This window comes from Phocoena sinus, chromosome 16 (genome assembly GCF_008692025.1).
Source record: "Phocoena sinus isolate mPhoSin1 chromosome 16, mPhoSin1.pri, whole genome shotgun sequence".
Taxonomy (NCBI): domain Eukaryota; kingdom Metazoa; phylum Chordata; class Mammalia; order Artiodactyla; family Phocoenidae; genus Phocoena; species Phocoena sinus.
The window spans coordinates 26,340,870-26,357,058 of record NC_045778.1 but is presented as its reverse complement, the minus strand read 5'-3'; the positions used below and the strand labels follow the sequence as shown (position 1 = coordinate 26,357,058).

Below are 16,189 nucleotides of genomic sequence, written 5' to 3'. Positions count from 1 at the left end.
AGACCTCCCAGCTCCACATAATATTAAACGGTGGAAATCTCCCAGAGACCTCCATCTTAACACCAGCACCCAGCTTCACTCAACGACCAGCAAGCCACAGTGCTGGACAACCTATGCCAAACAACTAGCAAAACAGGAACACAACCCCACCCATTAGCAGAGAGGCTGCCTAAAATCATAACAAGGCCACAGACACCCCAAAACACACCACCAGACGTGAACCTGCCCACTAGAGAGACAAGATCCAGCCTCATCCAGCACAACACAGGCACTAGTCCCCTCCACCAGGAAGCCTACACAACCCGCTGAAACAACCTTAGCCACTGGAGACAGACATCAAAAACAACGGGAACTACGAACGTGCAGCCTGCAAAAAGGAGACCCCAAACACAGTAAGATAAGCAAAATGAGAAGACAGAAAAACACACAGCAGATGAAGGAGCAAGATAAAAACCCACCAGACCTAACAAATGAAGAGGAAATAGGCAATCTACCTGAAAAAGAATTCAGAATAATGATAGTAAGGATGATCCGAAATCTTGGAAGTAGAATGGACAAAATGCAAGAAACAGTTAACAAGGACCTACAAGAACTAAAGATGAAACAAGCAATGATGAACAACGCAATAAATGAAATTAAAAGTACTCTAGATAGGATCAATAGCAGAATAACTGAGGCAGAAGAACGGATAAGTGACCTGGAAGATAAAGTAGTGGAAATAACTACTGCAGAGCAGAATAAAGAAAAAAGAATGAAAAGAACTGAGGACAGTCTCAGAGAGCTCTGGGACAACATTAAACGCACCAACATTCGAATTATAGGGGTTCCAGAAGAAGAAGAAAAAAAGAAAGGGACTGAGAAAATATTTGAAGAGATTATAGTTGAAAACTCCCTAATATGGGAAAGGAAATAGTTAATCAAGTCCAGGAAGCACAGAGAGTCCCATACAGGATAAATACAAGGAGAAATACGCCAAGACACATATTAATCAAACTATCAAAAATTAAATACAAAGAAAGCATATTAAAAGCAGCAAGGGAAAAACAACAAATAACACACAAGGGAATCCCCATAAGGTTAACAGCTGATCTCTCAGCAGAAACCCTACAAGCCAGAAGGGAGTGGCAGGACATACTGAAAGTGATGAAGGAGAAAAACCTGCAACCAAGACTACTCTACCCAGCAAGGATCTCATTCAGATTTGATGGAGAAATTAAAACCTTTACAGACAAGCAAAAGCTGAGAGAGTTCAGCACCACCAAACCAGCTTTACAACAAATGCTAAAGGAACTTCTCTAGATAAGAAATGCAAGAGAAGGAAACGACCTATAATAACGAACCCAAAACAATATAGAAAATGGGAATAGGAACATACATATCGATAATTACCTTAAATGTAAATGGACTAAATGCTCCCACCAAAAGACACAGATTGGCTGAATGGATACAAAAACAAGACCCTTATATATGCTGTCTACAAGAGACCCACCTCAGACCTAGAGACACATACAGACTGAAAGTAAGGGGATGGAAAAAGATATTCCATGCAAATGGAAACCAAAAGAAAGCTGGAGTAGCAATTCTCATATCAGACAAAATAGACTTTAAAATAAGGACTATTAAAAGGGACAAAGAAGGACACTACATAATGATCAAGGGATTGATCCAAGAAGAAGATATAACAATTGTAAATATTTATGCACCCAACATAGGAGCACCTCAATACGTAAGGCAAATACTAACAGCCATAAAAGGGGAAATTGACAGTAACACATTCATAGTAGGGGACTTTAACACCCCACTTTCACCCATGGACAGATCATCCAAAATGAAAATAAATAAGGAAACACAAGCTTTAAATGATACATTAAACAAGATGGACTTAATTGATATTTATAGGACACTCCATCCAAAAACAACAGAATACACATTTTTCTCAAGTGCTCATGGAACATTCTCCAGGATAGATCATATCTTGGGTCACAAATCAAGCCTTGGTAAATTTAAGAAAACTGAAATTGTATCAAGTATCTTTTCTGACCACAACGCCATGAGACTAGATATCAATTACAGGAAAAGATCTGTAAAATATACAAACACATGGAGGCTAAACAATACACTACTTAATAATGAAGTGATCACTGAAGAAATCAAAGAGGAAATAAAAAAATACCTAGAAACAAATGACAATGGAGACACAACGACCCAAAACCTATGGGATGCAGCAAAAGCAGTTCTAAGGGGGAAGTTTATAGCAATACAAGCCCACCTTAAGAAGCAGGAAACATCTCGAATAAACAACCTAACCTTGCACCTCAAGCAATTAGAGAAAGAAGAACAAAAAAGCCCCAAAGCTAGCAGAAGGAAAGAAATCATAAAAATCAGATCAGAAATAAATGAAAAAGAAATGAAGGAAACGATAGCAAAGATCAATAAAACTAAAAGCTGGTTCTTTGAGAAGATAAACAAAATAGATAAACCACTAGCCAGACTCATCAAGAAAAAAAGGGAGAAGACTCAAATCAATAGAATTAGAAATGAGAAAGGAGAAATAACAACTGACACTGCAGAAATAAAAAAAATCATGAGAGATTACTACAAGCAACTCTATGCCAATAAAATGGACAATCTGGAAGAAATGGACAAATTCTTAGAAATGCACAACCTGCCAAGACTGAATCAGGAAGAAATAGAAAATATGAACAGACCAATCACAAGCACTGAAATTGAAACTGTGATTAAAAATCTTCCAACAAACAAAAGCCCAGGACCAGATGGCTTCACAGGTGAATTCTATCAAACGTTTAGAGAAGAGCTAACACCTATCCTTCTCGAACTCTTCCAAAATATAGCAGAGGGAGGAACACTCCCAAATTCCTTCTACGAGGCCACCATCACCTCGATACCAAAACCAGACAAGGATGTCACAAAGAAAGAAAACTACAGGCCAATATCACTGATGAACATAGATGCAAAAATCCTCAACAAAATACTAGCAAACAGAATCCAACAGCACATTAAAAGGATCATACACCATGATCAAGTGGGGTTTATTCCAGGAATGCAGGGATTCTTCAATATACGCAAATCTATCAATGTGATAAACCATATTAACAAATTGAAGGAGAAAAACCATATGATCATCTCAATAGATGCAGAGAAAGCTTTTGACAAAATTCAACACCCATTTATGATAAAAACCCTCCAGAAAGTGGGCATAGAGGGAACTTTCCTCAACATAATAAAGGCCATATATGACAAGCCCACAGCAAACATCCTCCTCAATGGTGAAAAACTGAAAGCATTTCCACTAAGATCAGGAACAAGACAAGGTTGCCCACTCTCACCACTCTTATTCAACATAGTTTTGGAAGTTTTAGCCACAGCAATCAGAGAAGAAAAGGAAATAAAAGGAATCCACATCGGAAAAGAAGAAGTAAAGCTGTCACTGTTTGCAGATGACATGATACTATACATAGAGAATCCTAAAGATGCTACCAGAAAACTACTAGAGCTAATCAATGAATTTGGTAAAGTAGCAGGATACAAAATTAATGCACAGAAATCTCTGGCATTCCTATATACTAATGATGAAAAATCTGAAAGTGAAATCAAGAAAACACTCCCATTTACCATTGCAACAAAAAGAATAAAATATCTAGGAATAAACCTACCTAAGGAGACGAAAGACCTGTATGCAGAAAATTATAAGACACTGATGAAAGAAATTAAAGATGATACACATAGATGGAGAGATATACCATGTTCTTGGATGGGAAGAATCAACATTGTGAAAATGACTCTACTACCCAAAGCAATCTACAGATTCAATGCAATCCCTATCAAACTACCACTGGCATTTTTCACAGAACTAGAACAAAAAATTTCGCAATTTGTATGGAAACACAAAAGACCCCGAATAGCCAAAGCAATCTTGAGAACGAAAAAAGGAGCTGGAGGAATCAGGCTCCCTGACTTCAGACTATACTCCAAAGCAACAGTAATCAAGACAGTATGGTACTGGCACAAAAACAGAAAGATAGATCAGTGGAACAGGATAGAAAGCCCAGAGATAAACCCACGCACATATGGACACCTTATCTTTGATAAAGGAGGCAGGAATGTACAGTGGAGAAAGGACAGCCTCTTCAATAAATGGTGCTGGGAAAACTGGACAGGTACATGTAAAAGTATGAGATTAGATCACTCCCTAACACCATACACAAAAATAAGCTCAAAATGGATTAAAGACCTAAATGTAAGGCCAGAAACTATCAAACTCTTAGAGGAAAACATAGGAAGAACACTCTATGACATAAATCACAGCAAGATCCTTTCTGACCCACCTCCTAGAGTAATGGAAATAAAAACAAAAATAAACAAATGGGACCTAATGAAACTTCAAAGCTTTTGCACAGCAAAGGAAACCATAATCAAGACCAAAAGACAACCCTCAGAATGGGAGAAAACATTTGCAAATGAAGCAACTGACAAAGGATTAATCTCCAAAATTTACAAGCAGCTCATGCAGCTCAATAACAAAAAAACAAACAACCCCATCCAAAAATGGGCAGAAGACCTAAACAGACATTTCTCCAAAGAAGATATACAGAATGCCAACAAACACATGAAAGAATGCTCAACATCATTAATCATTAGAGAAATGCAAATCAAAACTACAATGAGATATCATCTCACACCAGTCAGAATGGCCATCATCAAAAAATCTAGAAACAATAAATGCTGGAGAGGGTGTGGAGAAAAGGGGACACTCTTGCACTGCTGGTGGGAATGTGAATTGGTTCAGCCACTATGGAGAACAGTATGGAGGTTCCTTAAAAAACTACAAATAGAATTACCATATGACCCAGCAATCCCACTACTGGGCATATACCCTGAGAAAACCAAAATTCAAAAAGAGTCATGTACCAAAATGTTCATTGCAGCTCTATTTACAATAGCCCGGAGATGGAAAGAACCTAAGCGCCCATCATCGGACGAATGGATAAAGAAGATGTGGCACATATACACAATGGAATATTACTCAGCCTTAAAAAGAAATGAAATTGAGATATTTGTAATGAGATGGATAGACCTAGAGTCTGTCATACAGAGTGAAGTAAGTCAGAAAGACAAAGACAAATACCGTATGCTAACACATATATATGGAATTTAAGGGGAAAAAATGTCATGAAGAACCTAGGGATAAGACAGGAATAGAGGCGCAGACCTACTGGAGAACGGACTTGAGGATATGGGGAGGGGGAAGGGTGAGTTTTGACAGGGCGAGAGAGAGTCATGGACATATACACACTAACAAACGTAGTAAGGTAGATAGCTAGGGGGAAGCAGCCGCAAGGCACAGGGATATTAGCTCGGGGCTTTGGGACAGCCTGGAGGGGTGGGAGGGGGAGAGTGGGAGGGAGGGAGACGCAAGAGGGAAGACACATGGGAGCACATGTATATGTGTGGCTGATTCACTTTGTTATAGATCAGAAACTAACACACCATTGTAAAGCAATTATACCCCAATAAAGATGTTTAAAAAAAAAAAAAAAAAACAAAAAACAAAAAACAAAAAACAAACATCAGTAATTTACTGGGCTTCCCTGGTGGCGCAGTGGTTGAGAGTCTGCCTGCCGATGCAGGGGACACGGGTTCGTGCCCCAGTCTGGGAAGATCCCACATGCCGTGGAGCGGCTGGGCCCGTGAGCCATGGCCGCTGAGCCTGCGCGTCCAGAGCCTGTGCTCCGCAACGGGAAAGGCCACAGCAGTGAGATGTCAGCCTACCGTAAAAAAAAAAAAAAAAAAAAATATATATATATATGTATATAGGCAAGTACATATTTTACATCACAGGGAAATACTGCCATTGTTTTGTAATAACTTTAAATGAAGCATAATCTATTAAAATATATAATCACTATGTTGTACACCTGAAACTAATGTAATATTGTAAATCAACTATACTTCAATTTAAAAAAATACATAAAATATAAAAAAAAGAAACGTGGTAGTAACTTAATTATGAAGAAAAGTTGGTGAAATTAATATATTAATACCGCTGATGGGAGTGAAACTGACACTTGTTCCAGAAAATAAGTTGAAAATACACACGAGGAGCTATAAACAAATTCATATTCTTTGACCCAATAATTCTACTTCTGAGAGTCTACCTTAAGGAAATAATCCAAAATATGGAAAATATTCATTTAGGAATATATCAGTATACTATTTATCTGACTGAAAACCTAGGAACAATATATTCAATAATAGAGGAATAAATAGTCAAGTAAGAACTGGCATATATACCCGTTCTAAATCTGGCTACTGATCATTTATTTTTTTAAAAAATATTTATTATTTATAAATTCTTTATTTATAGCTCTGCATTTATTGGGTGTTTCCTTATGCCAGGCACTGTGGTAAACACTTTACAGCCTATCTTTCTTTTCACATATCTATGGTCTTTAAGAGGTGGGAGCTCTTGTTTCTTTTTTTTTGTCTGCGCCATGTGGCATGTGGGATCTTAGTTTCCCAACCAGGGATTAAACCCACACCCCCTGCATTGGAAGTGCAGAGTCTTCACCACTGGACCGCCAGGGAAGTCCCTGGCTATTGATCATTTAAAATGTGGCTAGTGCAACTGAAGACCTGAATTTCAAATTTTATTTAATTGTAATTTAAATGTAAAAAGCCACATGTAGCCAATGAGCACATGGAATGTGGTTAGTGTGACTGCGGAACTGAATTTTAATTTAATTGAATTGAAAAAAAAAATCAAAATGGAAGGAATGTAAAATATTTTTCTGCTAAACACAATTTTATTGTTTTGGTAGGCTACATTTCATTTTGACTGTTGACAATTTAGTGACTGAGCTGTTTTATAAATGTAAAACAGACACCAATTTCAAAGACAGTATAAAAAAAGAATGTTAAAATATAATTAATTTTATGTGATTACATGTTGAAATGAGAATTATTTTAGATATCTGAAGTTAAATAAAATATATTGTTAACATTAACTTGTTTCTTTTTACTTTTTTAATGTTGCTACTAGAAAATTTTAAATTGTTTATGTGGCTTGTTTTATATTTCCATTGGATAGTGCTATTCTAGAGAATACTTTGAAGATAATAAAAGTGATGATTATGAAAATAAGTGGCAAAGTGGAAAATGTTTATAATACACAAATGTTAAATGAAACGTAAGATATACAAGTAGTATGTACAAAATATGGTTATAAACTATATTAATAGGAAAAGAAAACTGGAAGAGAATATACCAAAAGCAAAAATGCTTAAATTTCAGTAGAAAAATTATGGATAATTTTAATATTTTTATTTTTCAAATTTCAGTGGTTTGATTACTCTCTGATAAAAATTGTTTAAAAGATAAAAATATTTTGTTCACTTGAATTTAATCTTTGTTCAAAGAAAAGATGTTTATAAATAGTGAGAAGTTTAGTTCAAAAAACAAGAGTAAGAACAGATCAAGAGCTGGGAGTAAGTCTATTATTTCTTCAAGTAGATACATGGCTTAAAAAGGAACAAACTAAATATGAAGTGACTTTAGTAAATATAAACCACTATTCATAGAAGCAAAAGAGAAAATAAATAAGAATATATACTAACAGAAAAATATTTGGACAACTAGAGAACCCCACTAAACCTCGACTATAACTGATGAGAGATGGCTGAGAGTACCAGATGGTGTATCTCAAGATGTACCACAGTTGTCTATTCTAAAGAACATAATTAGTATGTTTTCCATGCCATAGTAATACTAGTCAAGACAATGGGTTGAGAGAAAGAATAAATTAGAAGCCAAAAATAACAAATACAAAAACCATATAGCAAGTTTTCTTCCCTTTAATGAGTCGTACGTGTTTTGCAAATCTCTCATAGAGTATAAAATCTATTTCCTTGTACGAGTGTGAGGATCAAATACGATTTTTTTTTTTTTTTTGGCTGCGTTGGGTCTTTGTTGCCGTGCGTGGGCTTTCTCTACTTGCGGTGAGCACGGGCTACTCTTTGTTGAGGTTTGTGGGCTTCTCATTGTGGCGGCTTCTCTTGTTGCAGACACGGGCTCTAGGCATGTGGGCTTCAGCAGTTGTGGCTCACGGGCTCTAGAGCGCAGGCTCAGCAGTTGTGGCACATGGGCTTAATTGCTCCGTGGCATGCAGGATCTTCCCAGACCAGGGCTTGAACCTGTGTCTCCTGAACTGGCAGGCGATTCTTAACCACTGTGCCACCAGGGAAGCCCCAAATGTAAATTATTATAAAACATACTTCCTATTTGCTTGTAAGGAAAACGACTTTGACAAACATTAAGATAATGTATAAATTGTTTACTATTACCATGTTATGATATGCACTACTTCATAGTAATGACAGCAAAAGAATCACTACAAGAAGAAAGCCAGAACAAATATACTAGTGATGCTGTAATGCTTATGTTACCACTGACTGAATATAATGCATCAGTGGAAGAGGATAATTCACCTAGATCTTCCTGCCTGTGTGGCTCGTTTTGAAAGCATCAATGAAATCACCTATTCCACATATATTTTAATATTTTTCAGGATTAAAAAACCTGCAATCTTACCTATACCATGAACATAGATGTCAGCTTTTCTTCCATCCGAAATAAACACCTCAAAAAGCATGTAATAGGAGGCAGCAAGACATAGTAGAAAGAAGATGGGTTTTAGGGGGACATAACACGAGGATATTTATCACAGCTTTGCTGAAAGTAAAAGGGAGTGTGAGGCATTCTGGGAGTCTATTTCTAGGGGAAAAGATACAGAAAATGTGGTGAATGCACACTATTATATAAAGATTTAAAGTAATATATGAGAAACATATACATCATATTGTATATAGTTCATCCTTTTATGTGTTCTGTATAATGTACACACATGTGCGCTTACCTAAAACATCATGATACACTTTTCAAGGATGCAGGACACATATCAAACACATTGGAGTACCCATGGTGGGGTGGAGAATAGGATTAGGGATCAGGAATGATAGGAAAAAATAAAATAATAAGAGAGGAGCCATACCTAAGCCATATAATAATAATCCGTCAGGATCTGAGATGGATTCACTCAATTCTCAGCACCACAGAGTTTAAACAAACTAGTATACTTATTTTTAACAGTTTTTCCAGTCTTGGTACTTATTAGATACATGACTTGTGCTATGTAACTTCCCTATGTCTCATTGTTCTCATCTAAAAAATGGGAATAGTAATGGCTATTAAGGTTGGTGTGAAAATTAAATGAATGCTTAATACAATGCCTGGTATGTAGCATGCACTCCATACATATTAACACTGTATTAACATTATTTCTGTAGTAATATCAAGAGCATTAGAACTTTTTGTTTTTCCGTTAATGTTGAGTTCTATGTTATAGCTCTTAGTTCTAATGCTTATCAAAATTATGTTTAACTTGAATATAGAGCTTGGTATTTCCTTTGAAATACAAATACATAAAACAAGATCCATCATTCCCTTTCCAAAAGCTCTCCCTGCCTCCTCTCTCTCCTTGATTTAATCATCCTATATCCTGCTGACAGATTAATCACCCTAATCACTCTTATTTTACTAGTAAATTAAATCCAAATGCCTCACACCCCAGCATTCAAAGCTCTCCACAATAGTACTCCAATGTACAGAGCACACCAGCTGTAACCTCTATTACCCTACAATGTATGTCCTTGCTTCAGTCATACAGAATGATTTGCTTCCCCCCAAATAAATCTTCTGAGTCTTTATGTTGTTTCTTCTATCTGAAATATCCACTACCTCCACCTGTTGGAATTTCACCCCTCCATCAAGGTCCACTTAAAATCGAACTTTCATCCCACAAAGTCTTACTGCATTCCCACTAACACACATATTCGTTCTTCTTTGAACTTCCATAATATGTATTATGAAATAAATAACCATGGGTATTTATTTTATTAATATAAGCATCTTGCATTTGTCTTACCGCCCAAACTTCACTGTAACCTTAAGGGCAAGAGTAGTTTTTATTTTTATGTTTGCTACAGCACAAAGAACAGTGTACAGTGTACAGATAATTTTAAAATATCTGATTAAATTCTTACTGAGATTCTACATAAATTCCCAAGTAACTGAAATGCTATTTTGTTTTTGTTATTTTTCTTTTCTTTTTAAATTTTTATTGGAGTATAGTTGATTTACAATGTTTTGTTAGTTTCAGGTGTACACTAAAGTGAATCAGTTATACATGCATATATATCCACTTTAGATTCTTTTCCCATATAGGTCATTACAGAGTATTGAGTAGAGTTCCCTGTGCTATACAGTAGGTCCTTATTAGTTATCTATCTTATATATAGTAGTGTGTATATGTCAATCCCAATCTCTCAATTTATCCCTCCCCCCTTCCCCCCCAGTAACCCCATGTTTGTTTTCTACATCTGTGACTCCATGAAATGCTATTTTGGGGGAAAAAAAGAAAAGGACTGCTGCATTTTCACATTTTAAAGGAAGAGTATATTTATTTTAGAGTTGGACAACTCTCTAGCTCAAAGAATCAACTTTCTCAGTTCACAGCACCCTTAGTGAATAACTTTTACATGGTGCCCTAAGAAATACCTAACAGTTCTATTTTTTGTAACAGTCAGGTCTGAGCAACTTAGTAAGTACTGATAATCTTAACAACTTAATACCTGGTTTGAAAAAATAATGTATATAAACTGAAAAAAAATTTTTTTTACTTCATTCAAAAACCACAACACTTACTAATGGGATACGGTGCTGATGATGGGCACTGCACAACTCTTCAAGCCTTGGATTCTAACTGAATAGTGCAACCCTCATTTCCTGTTCTGCACTGATTTTCAGGATTTTTTTTTTTAATCACAGCAACCATTCCCAAAGATAGGACATCATCCCAAAGGAATGCATCACAGTCTGATATTGAAGATATGCATTACCCTGATATATAAAATACTGTATGGAACTCTTTTGAGTTTGTTGCAGGACCGTAGGATGTCTCAGTGTACAGTCTGGGAACTGTGGCTCTAGTTGAAGAAAATACCGTGATAAGCATTTTTATTTGAGAGAGCTAAAGCCCTTCTTGGGCATGATTCATAGTATTTAGAAAATGTCAGTAATTGACTCTGCATGAGACAACAGAAGTAAATCGGAGTATAAGGGTGGCACTCTGGAGAGCAGAGGCAAGAGGATTTTATGAAGAGATGGACCCCAATTAGATGATAGCAATGGGTACCCTGAAGGTAAAATGTGGCCAATGAAAAACTGCCTTTGGCTGGATGCCCTAACAACTTTGGTAATGCTGATACCTAGTAAACAATTTTAATTTGTTTCTTATCCTACATAATGTTATAATCTTTCTCCATTAACTTAAACCTTCCATAAAAATTAGTTCTTCACTTCCCAAACAAATATGTACAATTTTCTGTTCTGCTCAATGAAGTGTGAATCTAAGAATTATTAACTCTTTGTCCCCAAATCAAATGTCCTATCAATTACATCTTTAGAAATTCTTACAACTATACTCTTTCCCATTAATATGTATACAACATTAGTATTAATCTTCCATTAATACAACCCTCATTTGCCTTATAAACATTACTGCAAGAGTTTCCTGTTTTGGCAAAGTTCCTTTGCTGAAAAACCTTAAATGGCTCATTTCCTAAACAATACATCTCAAATTTCTGACATGGCATCAAAAACCCTGTAATTATGACAGTAATCTATCTTGTCTACATTTTCTCTGATGATCCACCTTCAAGAAACTTTTACACTGACCACACAGAGCTTCTAGCTACCTTAAGCACAAATTCTATATTTCCCTATATCCTCTGCTTTGCTGGCAATATTTATTCACTCTGTAGAATCTGTTCTTCACCTTCCACTTGGACAACAAAAGCAAAGATTGCCAAATGTTTTCTGTTAAAGGCCCAATAGTACGTATTTTAGATTTGTGGGTCATATGATCTCTACTGCAACCACCCAACTCTGCTGTTTTAGTACTAAAGTGGGTATATACAATACATATAAGCATGAGCATGACTGTGTTCCAATAAAACTTTATTCACAAGGACAGTGAGCCAAATCTGGCCCAGGTGACATATTCTGCTGACCCATGAACTGAAGGAAAAGAAGGAAATACATACTACCAAGTAAAAATACCACTCAGATAAAAGGAATATTGAAGAGAAAAATTAATAGGAAATCCAATATAGTATGATAATGACAGCTTCTTCAAAAGAATAAAGGGCATGAAGAAATTGAATGTCAAAGTGGGCTTAGAGAGGAGAAAACAATATACAGTTGATCCTTGAGCAACAAGAGTTTTAACAGCACAGATCAACTTATACGTGGATTTTTTCCCAATAAATACATGTGAAAGTACTGCATGATCCCCAGTTGGTTGAATCCATGGATACATATGCATGCATGTGGAGGGTCGACCGTAAAGTGATATGCAGGGTATATTTTTTTATTTTTATTGGAGTATAGTTGATTATATGCAGGTTTTTGACTACATGGGTTGGCACCACTAAACTCCTACATTGCTCAAGGGTAAACTGTAATTATATTTCCTGATGTCCTCCCCTGAAATGAGAACACAGACTATTTTGAGGCTAGCACTAAATCAACACAAGTTACTTACACTTGAGTAGAAGACTCAATCTCCAAGGGATACAAGTTATCTTGTTTTCGTAGTTGCTGCTCTCTATCTCCACCCCTCAACCCCACTCAATGCTTCTCCCTAGGTGCCTCTGAAGATAACTGTTGAAAACAGACCCTCTATCTGCCATAAGCTAGGCAGGAACACTTATATAATTTTTATACCCTAAGCGTTCTTCTCTGTTGGAGAAACAAAAATTGTCAAGTGGTAGAAAGCTAACCAATTGTTTGAAGACTTTTTTTTTTTTTTGTGGCCACCCCACGTGGCATGTGACATCTTACTTCCCTGACCAGGGCTTGAACCCACATCCCCTGCATTGGAAACACTGAGTCTTAACCACTGGATGACCAGGGAAGTCCCTTTGAAGACTTTTTTGAACTTTCAGAAATGAATCATAATCATGGTAGAACCAAAGGGTTCACAAACCAGACAACTGTGGACTAGAATTAAAATATATGCCTTCTTTGATGTATTGCAGAGAATCCTCTTTTAACTCAAGCTCTGGCCTGCTTTTTGGCAAATTATTGAAACAAACACCTGCTGTTCCTGCATTTTTAATAAGTGGCACAAATGAAGCTATGTTTCTTTGTTGTTATTTTTATGTATAAGTGACAACTGGAGTAGTATTTCCCCTAAAATATCTAAAATAGTAGCAGATAATAGAGCTGCATGTCATAGCTTAAAAAAAAAGTGACTGGACTAGAAATTCAAGATTTCAAATGCTGGTCTAGGTTTTGGACAAGCTACCTTGAAATACTTGAGTGATATATTTAATCTTGATGAACTTCAGTTTCTTCATGACAGAATGGGTGGATCATCTTGAGAAGCCCCTCTACCTCAAAAATTCTGGAATTCAGTTAGGTTTTAAGTTAACTGATTTTTTTCCCAATTGAGATGAAATTTACATAAAACAAAACTAATCATTTTAAGGTGAACAATTTCATGTGGTCATATTCATAATGTTGTACAACCATCACCTCTATCTAGTTCAAAAGCATTTTCATCACCCCCCAAAAAGAAACCCCATAGCTATTAAGTTACTCCACATTGTCCCTAGCTCCTGGCAACTACCAATCTGTTTTCTGTTTCTGTGGATTTACCCATTCTGGATATTTCAAATAAATGGAATCATACATTATGTGATCTTTCATGCCTGGCTTCTTTCACTTAGCATAACATTTCTGAAATTCATTCATATTGTAGTACATAGTAGATTTATTCCTTTTTATGGTCAAATAATATTGCATTGCACGGATATACCACAGTGTGTTTATCTATCTGGCTATGGACATTTTTTTTTGTTTCCATATCTGATTTTTTTCCTGTGGATTAAAGTTAATACAATTGTACATTCATGCTGTGGTGGTAACAACTTCCACATTATTTGTTTGACTGCTTTTCTCAGTTGACTCTTTCATAATACAAACACAAAGGCACAATCCAAAGGACACTTACCCTTATAATAGCTTTAAACAAATGTGAAGAACAAATTTTAAGTATTAAACAAGATATCTGAATATGGAACAACTTGAATATATTTTCATTAAAGAAAATATTTCTACTTTTCAACACTGTCTCATTTTGATGATTTTTAAAATAATTTTGGAAGCAATAAATAACATAAAAAACATGTACATATTGAAGTTGTACTTTAAAAAAGATCTGGGGGCTTCCCTGGTGGCGCAGTGGTTGAGAGTCCACCTGCCGATGCAGAGGACACGGGTTCCTGCCCCGGTCCGGGAAGATCCCACATGCTGCAGAGCGGCTGGGCCTGTGAGCCATGGCCGCTGAGCCTGCACGTCTGGAGCCTGTGCTCTGCAGTGGGAGAGGCCACAACAGTGAAAGGCCCGCGTACCGCAAAAAAAAAAAAAAAAAACAAACAAAAACTGAAGGGATATTCTGAGGGAGGGAGTCTCTTTTATCCAGAAATTGACAACTCTTAGTGAGCCACAAATGCAACTTATAACTTGTGATTCATGTAACAAATTAACTGAGGATTTACTGAAAAATTAAAAAATATAAAATTCTATCTAAGATGGAAAAGTTTATGAAATACACAAACCAGGCTCTGAAAGAGAAGGAATAGAGAACACAAGTGATCTGTAAGAAACTAGTGAGATGGTTGTTCTTTTGGGTCATATTTTATCTTGAAGTGATCTTTCAGTTGTTACTTAATGTAATGCAAAGTAGTGATTTCTCTCCCTTACTACTGGACACAGTTGTTTTAAATCTGAGCTCAAAAATGGAGAAAATGCAACTATGCAAAAATAAACAATTGCTTATTTCTATAAGAGTATTACTTTATAAATGGAAAATGACTAAGCTGAAAGCTATTGCTTTATCATTCTGAGTGGTCAGTGTTTCTGTTTTTGATAAAAGCCAAATTTCAAACCATTTTCTGTGACATAGAAAAGAGCTAAACTGTCAGTAAATGCACTTATATTGACTCTGACATTTTCTTCTTAGGTGCTTCCAGCATGTCGAAAGGAGAGGATTGCTTTTAGACTTGAATAATTTCTTTATTGCTGAAGCCAACCTTGATTGCTGCCAGATTAGTATCTATCCACTCATAACAGTAGCTCAACAAGTCAAAAAGGTATAGATAGCCCTTACTGCTAGATATGAAAGCTTCAGGACATTAGAAGCTTTGGATGTTAATTATCTTATTTTATAGATATCATATATCACTTATACATTACTTGTCTTCTGGCTGTTATTGTTACATGATTTGATATAATTTTTAAAATAAGAAAACTGACTAAAATGCATATTTAACACTGATATAGGACAGCAGTTCTCAAAGTGTAATTCTCAAATCAGCAGCTTCAGTTATTACCTGGAACTTCCTAAAAATGCAAATTCTTGGTCCTCCCCCAGACCTACTGAAAGAGAAAGTGTGGGAGGGACACAGCAAACTGTTTTCACAAGCCCTCTAGGTGATTTTGATGCATGCTGAAGTATGAAAACCACTGATTTAGAATAATGAAATGCCTACTCATTATCCTTAAGACTTTTATTCCATCACAGAGCAACTCAAAATCTTTATGAAAATGGCAAAAAGGGGGGGGCGCCACAAAATATAAAACTTGGCTGTAGTGGAGGAAAAAGGGTTCTGTTTCTTTGTTCCAAGAGGTAGCGCTGATATTATCTAGATTTAAAAAAAATCAGAATTAGTTTCCCTACAGCTATGGCATTGGCCTGAACACATCCTGCTATTCTGATTTATATATTGGGCATCTGAGTACGAAAACAGGGTTCTGCAGTTAAAAATATTTGATCTATAAACCCATTCTGCAGATATGGAAATTAGAGCCCAGAGAGGTTGCTCTATTTGCCGAAGGTCATACAACTAATGATATGAGGAGGTAGTTGCACTCCAGTCTACTGACTTGTATGTCTGCTTACTTGTTTATACACTACACAATTCATGTTCCACAATTAATGAGGCAACTTTGAAAAAAAAGGATGAGGGAAAATATAACTCAGAACAGG

At 36.2% G+C, this 16,189-nt stretch overlaps 1 protein-coding gene across 5 annotated transcripts in view; it reads right to left on the bottom strand.

Moving 5' to 3' along the window:
* The window catches only part of ADK (adenosine kinase), a 502,519-nt gene that overhangs the window by 157,295 nt on the left and 329,035 nt on the right, over window positions 1-16,189 (bottom strand). Inside the window, exon 7 of one of the 5 annotated variants that reach the window (XM_032608837.1) lies at window positions 5,601-5,786. The exons of the other annotated variants lie outside the window; for them this stretch is intronic. Within the exon in view, the coding sequence (XP_032464728.1) occupies window positions 5,601-5,786 (186 nt within the window). The remainder of the gene's footprint in view (window positions 1-5,600; window positions 5,787-16,189) is intronic. 5 annotated transcript variants of the gene reach the window in all.